Below are 13678 nucleotides of genomic sequence, written 5' to 3'. Positions count from 1 at the left end.
GCTGTAACAGATAATTGCATTGTTTCAAGAATGAGTGGATTAATTACTTCTGGCATGACCAGATATTTTGTATACTTTTTAAATAATACAAAACAACCAAATGGTGTTAGGTAATACATCTGATTTCCTTACACTGCTTTAGTAAAAAAAAAAAAAAATCAAGGCTGGGTTGTGTGACATGTGACAAGTAGCGCTCACCTGAGACCGTTGTCAATGCATTTAAAATTACTGTTGCGCTAGTCTGGACACCTTGCTGTGCAGACATTGCAAGAAAGGTTGCCTAAATGCCATAATATATATATTTGCTCTCATCTTACTAAGTGATTGAGTGTTTCGTGTAGATTTGGACTTTAATACAATTTATTCCACTTTGTTTAAATGGCAGAGTGGAGAGGCCTCCGTCAGCTGTTTGGCATAGGCCTTGCTGGATACACCGTGACCCTTTCTGTGGATCTACTGATCACTGTGGATTACTTTTTTTTTCCGTGTCAGTGGGTTACGGCAAAATACAGATCTTTTTTCTTATCTTGTCTTAATTTTTTATGGTGTGATTGCACTTTGTTTCTGCGTTTGGAGAAGGATCTCAACAGACTAGAACACTGATTGTTCACTTTTACATTTGAGTTGAATAAAAGTTCCGGGGCATTCTGCCACCGTCTGTCTATTGCATTCCAAGACAGCCGTGCTGCGATTGGATTTCCTAAGGGTGAATTGTTAAATTGTTACAATGTAATCCAAAATCTATTAAAATATGAACATATACGTTTATTTAGCATGTTTGTTTTGTCCCTGTGTTTATGTGCTGTGTTCCCAAAGTGGTAGGCCAGGTCTCAGCTGCTACAATGAGTTTTTTTTTTTTTTTTGCCCCTCTCCGGCTTGAATGTCAGACTCTGCCTATGCTTTGAACCTATTGCTAATGGAAACAACTTATCAAAGCTCTTTGCTGTGGTGCTGTCCCATTCCTAACAGATTAAAGAGGTCAGCCAATTTAGTTAGGAATTTTAAAAAGGTTTAAAAAACTGGGTTTTCTTTTCTGTATGATTAAAATGTAGTGAAATATATACTTGTAAAGTCAACTGAGTATTTTGACACCCACCGTAGTAATTGCTGAAAATGAGTTAAGCAAAAGGCATATGAAGTTTATTGTTATTCCTTAGTAATCTCATGTTGACAGACCTCTGTTTTCATAAAGAGCAAATATCATCAAAGAAATTGGAATAACAAGACCTTAGAAATTTAGATGTAGATATTTATTTGGCTGAGTGTTTAAGCCTGAGTCTGAAAACAGCACCTCTGGCTATTGTTGTTGGGTAACAATTTGTTATTAGTTTCACACACTGTACGTTATAGGAGCTAAAACTGTGTTACTGAGCTTTTTAATGTTGCTTGAGTTCAGAGATTGGTGAAATGAGACCATTGTGCCATGAACTCCACATTAGCTGAGCAACGTATTCTCATTAACTGATTTGTATGATCCTATGTATCATCCTTCCATCATCCATTGTCGTCCGCTTATCTGGGGTCGGGTTGCAGGGGCAGCAGCTCCAGCCGTAGACCCAAACTTCCAATTCCCGAGCCAAATTCGGATTCTTATGAAATCGAACGAAATTACGGCAACCACCAGCCGGTCACGTGTCGAAGTTTAGTTGACCTGTCAAATGACAGTAGAGCTTGGCACCATATCAATATTATATCAATGTTATGATGTAAGACTAGATATTGTCTTAAATTTTGGATATCGCAATACGGATTAGTGTTGTCTTTTCCTGGTTTTGAAGGCTGCATTACAGTAAAGTGATGTCATTTTCTAAGCCTTCCAGACTGTTGTAGCTGTTCTATTATTTGCCTTTATCCACTTTTGTAAATATTTGTAAATAATTTTTGAAAGCACCAATAGTCAACACTACAATATCGTTGTGGTATCAACACTGAGGTATTTGGTAAAAAATATTGTAATATTTGTTTTCTCCATATTGCCCACCCCTACATGACAGTTAAGTTTATCCGACAAAAGATAACTGCGAGCCAGGTACTGTCATGTGACGTTCATGACAGCTGCCATTACAGTTATTTTTAGATGACAAGTTACGGTGATGACAGTTACGTTTAAGCACCAAAATAATTACTTAAGATTAGAAACAAGTTTGTGGTTTTAGTTAAAACACCAGCCCCCCTTAAATAGTACTCCCGGGAAACGAATGCCCGTTTCCTGAGTGAGAGCCTTGTATTTTCACCTTAACTTCTTCCAGGACACAAACTTCACTCCCCCACTTGAAAGCCCTGTGTTTTATGACCCAAACATTCCCCTCAGCCTCCTCCCTATGCAATCTCTGCAGTCTTGTACTGTAGCAATCAATGAGGGGCATACAGAAATAAATACATGAACTACATACAGATTACAGTAAATTACTTTTTGTAGGTATGTGTACAAATGGTTCATGAGAACAGCCTGAGATGAGACACTTCACCAAAAATGGTCAATCCCTTACAGTAAATGGGTTTGCCGTGTTTCCTGTGGCCTCTACATCATTACTTACTTATCTTTATTTTTATTGTTCCTAGATCCCAGTACAGGAATTGTGTTACAATGACACAGAAGACTACTAATGAAATTACTTACTGTGCTTATGTTGGCAACCCAATAGTTTTCTAAAATATATTGCTTAGCGTTAATACTTAGAGGCATGCACGGTAATACATAAATAACTATGTGGCATTGTGTTGTAAGTTAGAAATCTTTATTCATTTAGATTTATTTTTATACACTAAATGTAAACATGAATGCAATAAGGGAGATTTACTAGCGTATGTACTAAAGCTGATGGAAAATTCTCTTTTTAATATCGTTGGTATGCACACAGTGGGCTCATTGTCTTTTTCTTGCACACTGCATGCTTACACCAGAGATGTAATATTAGATACCCTTCAGTCACCTACGCACAGCTGGAATGCACTCTTACCTTCCTTATGTGTATGGCTTTTGATTATAACCCTGTCCTTCTACCTCTGTGGTAACCTGGCATGCTCAGAGACCCTCACTGATTAAGACGGGTTATTGCAGCACTTCCACTTATCTCCAGTTCATACTGTAACTGGGGAACTCAAAGACTGCACTGTAGTCAGAATTTGCACTTCCACCTACATACATTTATGCATTGTGCAGCCACTATGTCTCAAAATTGGGATTCATTTGGATACAGAACCAGAGCACAATAAGGTCTGGTGTTTTTAATCAATTATTTATCCAATATTTTAATGATCAGAGTGCCTGGGGCGATCAAAGGCTCAGTTCAGGCTCCACTGCCTTTGCTAAGACATCCCTCTCTACTTTGATGTGGTTCACCAACAAATGCACTTATCTTAAGCATAACTCTCCCAGGCTTGCATGTGGGTGTTTTGAAACCGCTAGTTTGAGAAGCGCACAGTATATACAGATAGAGGCTCACTGACCAGTCCAAACTAAGGAGGAAAAAAAGAGAAAACTTGTACATTTATGATCTCTAGCAATCAGATGTACTAGGACTATTTTGAATGTCATCTACATACGAGACAAGCATAGGTCAACTTCTCAGATCCTTCATGTACATTATCATATATTTAATTGGTTGGCAAGGTCTGTAACTTGACGTATGTGTCACAAGATGTTGAATAAAACATTACTTGGAAAAGAAACAACTGCTAGATGGCACTCTCAAGTAAAATCTTTCTTTAAATTACCAGCATCAGTGGATGCAAATGAGTAAGGCCTCAAACACACCTGAAAAATGTTGGTGTGCTCAAATATGCAAAACAATAAGAAAAAACACCTTTAATATTTATGTTATATCTATATCTATATATATATATATATATATCTATATATATTTATATATGATTTTATTTACATCTAAATAAAATCGTTTTTTTACATATGTATATAAAATATATTAAAAATATAATTAATACATATATTACATATATTTAAGAAAACATTTTACTTTCACTATCTTTATCAATTTATATATAGGGGTTAGTGCCATGATGTCAGTCTGGTGTAGTGATAGGTACAGCCTTAATTAAACTTACAGCTTAAGGTTACAACATCTATCTAGACATAATGTATCATCATTTAATATTATATAAAAACATTTACTGAGCTGACTTTCAAACTTATCTCACAGATGTGAGGTATGTCATATTATTGTTCAACATCCCCTATTTCGGATATTAAACCTGCATTTGTTCATGTTTTTGCCAAATGGGGGCAGCATAACAAGCTGTAAACACAACAATGACTTTTTACCTCACAAAGTTATTACTGCATAAAGCAGACATAAAGCTAAGTAACATTGTCACACTAGGAGTCATGTTTCTCTCCATCTGGGGAATGCAAGTCCAATAATTACTCTAATATAAACTCTGATTTGGTCTCCGCCAACTCCTGTGAAAAAAACATCTGGCTTTTTAGCTAGCTAATTGCTCCACTATTTTCAACAGTTGCCAACTTTGTCTGCCGCTGGGTACTGGTTAGGTTGTTTGTTTTTAAAACAGTTTTGTTGGGGAAAAGAGCCCTTCAAATCTAACATTTTTGAAGTTGAACATGACAATAAATTATTGTTGCTAAGTAACAGCAAGTCCTGGAACAACTTTTTTAAGCACGACATTGAAAAATTAAGATGTTGGCACAGAGCAGTGCTGTGAAAGTATTGCCACAATATTCCCCAAAAATATATTTGAGAATCTGAATTTTAAAACTGTTGAAGAAGCGACAAACTGTTGGTGACATATTATTGATTTATATTGACTAGATAGGCTACCTCATGCCAATGAGTTAATCATTACCTGCATACAAGTTTCAAATATGCCTCCACACAAACTTCACTTAACTTTATAAATTCTCTACATTACAATTGTTTAGTTGTTTGTCAGAAGTTTGGAGATTTTACATTTAAATTGTTGTCCACTATGAAGCTTTTTCATGTTTTTGATGAATAGCTTTGAGTGTGCTGCTCTGTCGCTCAGTCAGTAGCAGCATCCCTTGGTGAATGGGATAATCTGTTGACATGAACTTGTTTCCTGTTCATTGTTTTACCGTTCCACCCCAGCAGTCCTCTCTGCTTCTCCCCTGTCTAAGTGCCTCCACACTGCCAGATTTCTTCTATTTCCTTTGCAAGTCAAGTCATGTACTCAGATTATTATACACAGTACAAAGAAAACAAAATTGGTGATTAAAAATTAAATACTCTTATCTCTCTGTGAGTTATCTCAGTCCCCAGAGAGAGGATGCTATTTTGCAGGCTTGCGGGTGTCTTTTGTTCCCAATTTAGAAGCTTGTCGCTGTTTATTGTTAATTTTTGATGCTTCATCTGATATTCTGTTCACTTTTCTCTCTGACATGCAGAGAAAACATCTTTATCAAAGTGTCAGTTGTAGGGCTTGTGTTGTCAGGATGTCAGGTTTGCTCTATTTGTTACATTTCTGGGGAGAGGGTGTGTACTCTGCAGCCCAGTTTGTTGGCGTGCCACCTGAGCACAGAAACGTGCTGTAAAAATGCTGAGGAAGAAATCAATATGTATCCTAAATCTCAATACCAATTAAAATAAAACAAGATTACAGCAAAATCTATGGGGTTGTCAATTGTGGACTCTGACTGACTTTTAGAAGACTCAGAAGATCCCAGTGCAGTTTCCATTGTTGGCTCCAAATATCCATTTGATTGTAAATCCTGAGTTACAGTCTGGCAGTGATGTAAAATGATTCTTCTTTTGTCTCTGCAGGAGGCCTGTCAACTTGGCAAAATAACCTCTGTGAATGTGAGTATGTTGTCCGCTCTTTCTTGCATGTACATTCCCATAAGCAGAAGGTCTATCACTATATTTTACATAAGTTACATAAGCATGTCTCACTACAAATCTTGCCCAAACTACATCTACATATTGTTGCGATTTAAAAACCTCAAAACCACAGTTTGATGTTAATGTTTTTACTTCAGTTAAAAGGTTCTGTGGATTAAACGTTAAGAATCCATCAAGGTCATGAAACAAGTTTGTGGTTTTGGTTAAAAAACATTTTTTATCTAATCAATAGAATATTGTAGAGATGCAAGGCTTTTATTTGACAGCGATGATTGAACTTTATCTTGGTAATGACTCGACTTGTTCTTTTTTATATCTTTCTGTAAATTTGGTTTGTTACTGTCATAAACATATTCTTGCATGAATATAATGGAAATATTTGTGGGGTAGGTTTTTAAAATGCCAGATTTTTTTTTTTTTTTATCAAACCGTGAAGTTTTTATGGGAATAGCAGAAATTAATAATTAATAATCTTTAAATTATATTTTAGCAAGGGTTGCTCAACGGTAAGGTTTTGCTAAGAGTGACATGAACATGTCTTTACTTTGAATTGTCTATATTGTTACTTGTTTAAGAGAAATTCTACTCAGCTCAAGGGCATTTCACAATTCCATAAACAATATATCAAAATGTATGGTGGCATCTGACCGTCATACCCTCTCTTTTCTTTTAAATGTTTCAGTTACTCTCTTTATCTTACACTTCATGCCTGCACACAGGCACAAAGCTGACTAGTCTTTGGTCCATGAGAGCAGGAAGCTCCTTCAGCACTTTAGACAATAACTATTCGAACATTTTCAATTTCAGCAGCAACTGTTCCTGCACACAATGGCTTGTGTGTGCAGTCTAATGTTGTTAAATATTGCTGATATTATTTGATGTGAATTTACAATACAACCAGTAGGTTAGAAATGCGTTGCGTACGTATTTCTAAGCCATTATATTGGTGTCATCCCTCTACATATTATTACAGTTCTTTAGTGCTCAAAAGAACATTACACTGCTTTGCTAGGACTGAGAAGTATTACATATACTGTCATAGTTCATGTTGCACGGAAAAGATCATCATGTTATGACTCAATAACTGATGAAATTCATAAAAAAACAATGTGATTTGTCAGAAATCGTCTAGTGATTTCTCAACCCACATGCTACAATCACCTCCTTCTTGCATGTTCCCGCTAACTCATCATTTCACACACAGTAGCATATCATCTCACACATAACAGGCTTCACTGGAACAGCATGTTCAAATAAAAAGGACACACCCGCAAAGTAAAATCACGGACAGATTTTTTTGTATCCTATCAAGAATAGGAACATGTGGGACAGTGTTATTTGGATGAATACCTTGCCTTTTCAGTTTGTTTTGTTTTGTTTCTTTTCTCCATATAGGACATTTGCAACATGACAAATCACCATCCCCTCTGAACAGATTTATGCAGGTCTAGGTGTGCCCTCAAGCTGATCCTTATCTGAAATGGCAGAGCCAATCTCCCCTGATTCACTCCTAAGTGGTCCCTGTTTATCACTCAAAGTGAGGTGGTTGTCAGCCAAGTCCTTTTCTGCGCAGCACTGACTTCCTTGCTTTTTCTAAAGAGTGGTAGTTGGGGGGCAAACTATATATAATACTAAAACTCAAAGATGTTTGGACAAGCTTTCAGCCACTTGGCCTCTCCTCTCTCTATATCTAAATATTACGGACTCTAATCCGGTAACCCATGAATCCAGCCCCATCTGCCTATTGTCTGGGTGGTTACCAGAGGGAGGGTTTTAGATTGGCTGGCTTGTTATACGGTAGAACTTGGCATGCATCGCTCCTGTTCGTTTTATCTCCGTGTACATACTTCTCAAGGCAGTGTTTTATCTGGCTGAACGGGCTTTGTTTGGTCTTGATATCTCTTACCGCAGCTTGTCTTTGCTTTATGGATTTCTGGCGGCTTCTTTAAATGAGTGATAATGCTTAGCAAAACACTCACCTTGACTTCTCAGTGAATGTTTGTTTTTGTTTGTCATGTTTGTCTTTCAACATGAATGTTTTATTCACATTTGCCATTCCCACTGAGAGCTAAACTTTTATTTATTTAAGACCCATTAATGGTATTTAATTGTAATTAATTTTGGAGCTCAAAACAGCTTAGTATTGAGTGCATCATGAAATCAAATTAGGCTTTTCTTAACATCTGGCACCAACTTGAATGGGCTTGAATAAACAGCAGTCTAAAAATGAAGACACTCCCTTATGCAAAATGATTATGTCCTAATTGTCATGGACAGCTGTTTTTTCTAATAGATTCTGGATGCCATTGTTGGAGCAAGTTTCCAATAATTAGAATCATGTGGAGAGAAAGTATGCTTTTTGTAGAGCTGCCAACCTTCCATAAGTGGGCTCTTTCTTTTGCTGGAACCTGGACTTTGGTTTTTGCATGCATCCTCCAGTAATTTTAGAAACAGCTGCCAACTCTGTTTGAGAACAAGTTGATATTTAAACGATTGAAAGCACGGGGAAACATGGCACACAGAACCAAAGTATATGATTTTGCCAACAATGTATTTCTTCTATTTTATTTATTTTTCATCTGTCTTAAAAAAAATAAATAAAACCACACAAAGAGAAAAAAAACATGTATATTCCATACAGAACCTTAGAAGTACACCACTATATTTGGCAGCAGAAGATGTCACAACACATGCTGTAAAAACCAAGATTAATTTCAAGGAGTCCAGCATTGTATATTTGTATGGGGTTCACAAATTAGCGCGGTGCATGGGAGCACAAAACTATTTTCTTTCTTATTTTCCTAACACAAACAATAGCATAAAAAGCTTTTAGTTTTTCAATTGTTATCTCACATGAGTTGTTTGTTTTTCTATTTGTTTTTTTGACTGTATGCTCTTTTTCCACTCTTTTTCTCTTATTTCTTGTCTTTATTTTACTCACAAGCATACCCCCATACAAACACATGCACACAGTAATTTGTGGCCTCAGGATCAAGACAAATCTAGTGGATAGTAAATCAAGAAAATAGAATGTTAGGCTAGCTGTTTCAACATCCCAGAACTGAAAATCACTCAGTTGTGCTTTTAGCGTGCTAATTGTGTGGATTTAGGTTAGTCAACCCTCTCTGATAGTTTTTAAATTAAGCTTTTTGTGCACTTGGTTTTTGGCATTGTGTCCTTCATTAGTGCCAGGCTTTATTTCACTCTCCTTCTCTCCTATTTTCCAAGCCTTATTCGGTCTTATCAAAGAACAATATGTGCTTCATTTACACACTATAGTGGCTGAGGAATAAATATGTTGCGATAGAGACATCACCTGCTCCTGAGCTTAAAGGAGCATGTGTTAATGATGTTTTTAATTCAAGACTCGCATATTGCTCTTGTTGCTACAGCAATGAAGAAAATCAAGATAGTAATTTGCACTCCAGTTGTATTTTCTGTTATAAAACAAATCTCTTTTTAGTTTGAATAATGGGACAAAAAATTCTCCACATTAACTGAAGCTGAGGGTGTAATTATATTTTTTGTGTTTTATGCTCCTATACATGTGTGATGCAGAATAATGCTTCTTAGAAAGTCATTTGGAGACATGAATTCAAACTACAGCATATCTCACTGTGACAATTACTTTAAGTCAAATGTCCTCACTCCTCATTCTTTTCTTTGTCAAACTCTGAGGAAAAGATGTAAAGAAAACTGGCAGTGGTACTAAGAAGTTAATGGTATTTACAGATTACCCACTGTGCCTCACAATACAAAAGATTGCAATGGAGTGGTTTATTTTCTGGAGGAATCGCTAACATGTTAGCAGACACCACTGCTCACATAGGATGTGTTTTCCTTTTTTAGCTCCAAATAAGGGTCACAACATGAACTTCTGTAAACCACCAGAGAAATCAAAGAGGCCTGCACCTTTCAGAAGAAAATGCCCACACTCTTGTGATTCCCAAGACTTTACAAATCAAAGTCTCCGCCTCCACACACATTTCCACTCCTTTTGGGTCTAAACTGGGTGAGAGAGAAAACTAGGACATAGTTCAACCTGTTAATAAATATCCCATCTATTATCAGGACGGGAAGTCTCAATTATAAATCTTTTTAGTCGGTTTATTAGGCTATCCGAAACGTAATTCGCCAGAAGTTCTCCAGAAATCATTTTTGGGGTTATGAGGTCACTGTTTTAAATAATCTCCCTGGTGACAGGCTGCAATGTTGGCATATTTTCCAAGTAAAAGGTAAAGATGATGGATGCCGTGCTGAGCATGTAGCAACAACACTTGATGCAATTAGGAAAGGATTTCCCTTGTAAATACCCTCTCACAGTACTCATTCCCCCACAAACGATTATTGTTGTCACCCCATCATGATGATATTAATAATCTTTGTCCGTGGTGGTATGCCAAGACAGAGAGAATACCAATAAAGGAGTCTTTCTTTTGTACCAAGGTACATGCATCCCTGGAAGTATGTGACATGTTTTTAAATATTTATTTCTGGTAGCCAATAAATATATCCGTGTTTTGATAAGAAAACACAAAAGACAGTTTAGGAATAACTGAGGTCAAAGGTCAAACTTTGAATTGATGATGACATCGTCAATACACCCACATAAAAAAAGGAAAAGTTTTTCCTTGTGATATAGGCTTGACGACAGTTATGGTTTTATGTGCCCAGGTTTTGAGATTGATGAGATTTCTGTCCTTACCTCAGTACAATGAAGGGGAAAATTTTTTTGAATTCTTTGGTGCTCAGAGCACCATAAATTTACACACACACACACACACACACACACACACACACACACACACACTTTATTTTTTTATTTTTATTCAGGGACAATGGGTACTTCAGAAGCAGTGTCCTTGTCCTCTGGACATACTGTATCTCACTGTGAACAGTTTTCATTGGATGAGCATTTGTTTCTCATTCATTTAACAGTAGCTAACATTCTGTTAAAAGTAACTAATCATTAGTGCTTGAATTACAGTCAATCAGTAACTAATCATTAACTTACCATTCGTTACTCAATCTGAGTACTCATTGGGTCATTCTTCATTGCTTCCTCATTCATTCCTCAGCAACTACCTACATTTTTGTGTAGCTTATTGTAAAGTGTTACCCTTTATTCTAGAGTAAAAACTGTCTTCACTGTCAGAGTACCTACACATTTTTAGGGCCCTTGAAGACACGTTAATCAAGTATAGTTAAATGATTCATCTTACTGGCATTTCAGTCTCAAGCTTGTGGTCTATAGGTTTAATTTTAGTCTTAAGGTGTGACCGACAACAACACTGACTCTCAGATTTTTATTCCATTCTCTCACACACTACACTGCTGTACTTCCTATTTTTAAATTGTCTATTCATTTCCTTTTTCACACTTTTTGGGGCCTTTTGAACAGGACAGAGAAGTTTCTAACATTTCTTATTTGTTGGTGTGTTCCAGACTCAGCGCCGCGTGACGTTCCATCTTCCTGACGGTTCCCAGGAGAGCTGCAGTGACAGCGGGCTGGGAGACCCGGAGCCCAGCAGCACGGCCAGCACCACCCAGCCTCTTCCCCTCAGCTTCCCCCAGGAGGAGTACTATGAGCAAACATCACCGAACAGCCGTACTGAGGGAGATGGCAACTCAGACCCTGAATCTAGTGAGTACTGAATTTCTCTCCCACAGAAGGCAAATCTCTTAATCTGTTATGTTTATGGTTTTAAATTTTGTGTAATTTTTGAGGCAGATTCTCCATAGTGTAATTTGCATCTGGCCATCTGTATTTTTAGACAGTAAAATAATTTACTGAGATTACAACTGCGATTCTAATAGAAAAACACAGCCTTGCAAACATTCAACAAGCTACGATTTTCTCTCAAAAAACTAGTAGAAACACAAATAATGTTGTTTGCTATACATGCTGTTTTTGGGAGGTCTTCATTTAAATGGCTAGGACAACCGAAACGCAGGGCTGAACTGCTGAGGGGGAAATAAACTCTTGTTCCATGTATCCTATTTGTCAGTTATATGTATTGAAATTTAAAACCAAAAATCACCTAAGTCATATTAGGAATGCAAATAAATTGGAATTGATCAATCCAATTTATTGGATAAAAACAAGCAGGGAATCTGTTGTCATGGGAGTGTAAAAAAAATATAAGGTGTGTAACGTAATGTGCGCGGTGCATTTTTTTTCAACATTTTATTTTATAAGGCTGAATGTTTTAAATGTAGTCCAGTGCTAAGCTGTCCAACACGAGGATAATTTTACTTCTGAAGTTGAAACTGTGTGGCTTTTTTTTTTTAAATGATTCACAAGACACCTGTCACTGCATGGCTTACTGCCCAGTGATGTTCTCAGTGAAAAGCCTCATTGAACTCAGGGATGCACCACTCCTTCCTCATACATACTGTATTCAACAGATTTCTTCAAAATTATTGCTCAAATAACTGGCTGAGGGGAGAAGAAGTGAGCTTTAGACACACCACAGAGGACCGTGGCTTATTCCACCAGTGGCAGTCTAGATCCAAAGCCAATGTACCTGCAGCATGCCAATGATGCTGCTGAAAGGATTTTGCTCCACCCTAACGTGAACAAGGTTATTCTAAGTCCCCAATCCCTGCTTGAGTCACATCCACCCTCCACTTCAAACTGGATATTCTACTCCAGTGTGTTAGATTTTATTTTCCGGAGGTAACCCTGCATCATATTGTATTGCAGACTGGATTGAGACTCAGACTGGTCACTCCCATTGTGGCCTATGTGTATCTTTTCTAGAAATGCTTTAGCCAACGCACGGAGTGACCTGTCAAAAAAAAAAAAAACTCAGGTTTTTTTGTCTTCTATCCAGCAAAAGAAATCTCCAGGACAGCTAGAAATAGATTGCATTGCATACACCTACGTGCAGTATTGCCATTGTGTCATAGCTGTAAGTGAGACAACAGACCTTGGCGCATCTGCCTCCAAAGCAGCTGCACTGACAGGTCCAGGGCTTGTGTGTCACTGTGAGTGGGACTGTGAATGCATTTGTTAGACATTAGACAAGATGGGTGACATCCTGGCGATGGATTCCTGTTCATTTACATGCAAAGGTCCGTCCCATGTGAGATTTTTCCTATTTTTATAGGGTATTGCAGGTTACAGCAATATAGCCACACACAACCAGATGGCTTCCGTATTCCCATACACACACACACACACACACACACACACACACACACACACACACACACACACTCACACACACACACCTCTGTACACCAGGCATGTGCATACACATACATACAAACACATACATCTAATGATGAACCCTCTCCTTCCCTAGCTGTGCCCTTTAATGTATTCACCATGGTGACAGCAGTGATTCATATGTGTGATTCATTCACATACAGAGGCTCATCATATCATTAATATTCAGTGACATAAACATCTCATACTTCATTCAAACTTACGCCAATTCTGCACTCATTACCCACTTTCCCTGTGGAGTAGTATTTGTTGAGGTGGATTAGTTTTAGACAGAAGGCCATGCTAATGTAGTAAATGCATGTGTACTTTTACAAATTGCTGCATTAGAAATCAGAGTGAGAGTGTGAACAGACTAACTGAGAATGTGATATTGGAGTCTAATATTAGTGGTTGGATATTTGAAAAGTGATTTTATTTGTAGTTATTACCACAAAGCTCTAAGTAACCATATCACACCAAATTGTATTAAAGTTAATGTCATTCATACTGATGTTACCGTAATAAAAGATACCTGTATATATTTGAGAGTTGTGTGAACACCATATAAGAAGGGATTTGATTAAGTGTATGTATATATATATATATATATATATATATATATATATACACT

General features: G+C 37.2%; 1 protein-coding gene across 2 annotated transcripts in view; it reads left to right on the top strand.

Annotated features, from left to right (window-relative positions):
• The window catches only part of pcdh11 (protocadherin 11), a 124751-nt gene that overhangs the window by 69629 nt on the left and 41444 nt on the right, over positions 1 to 13678 (top strand). For both annotated transcript variants that reach the window (XM_034883514.1, XM_034883513.1), the window contains 2 exons: positions 5757 to 5792; positions 11280 to 11478. In XM_034883514.1, the coding sequence (XP_034739405.1) occupies positions 5757 to 5792; positions 11280 to 11478 (235 nt within the window). The remainder of the gene's footprint in view (positions 1 to 5756; positions 5793 to 11279; positions 11479 to 13678) is intronic.

Source organism: Etheostoma cragini, chromosome 10, assembly GCF_013103735.1.
Source record: "Etheostoma cragini isolate CJK2018 chromosome 10, CSU_Ecrag_1.0, whole genome shotgun sequence".
NCBI lineage: Eukaryota > Metazoa > Chordata > Actinopteri > Perciformes > Percidae > Etheostoma > Etheostoma cragini.
This window is presented reverse-complemented; position numbering and strand designations above follow the sequence as displayed.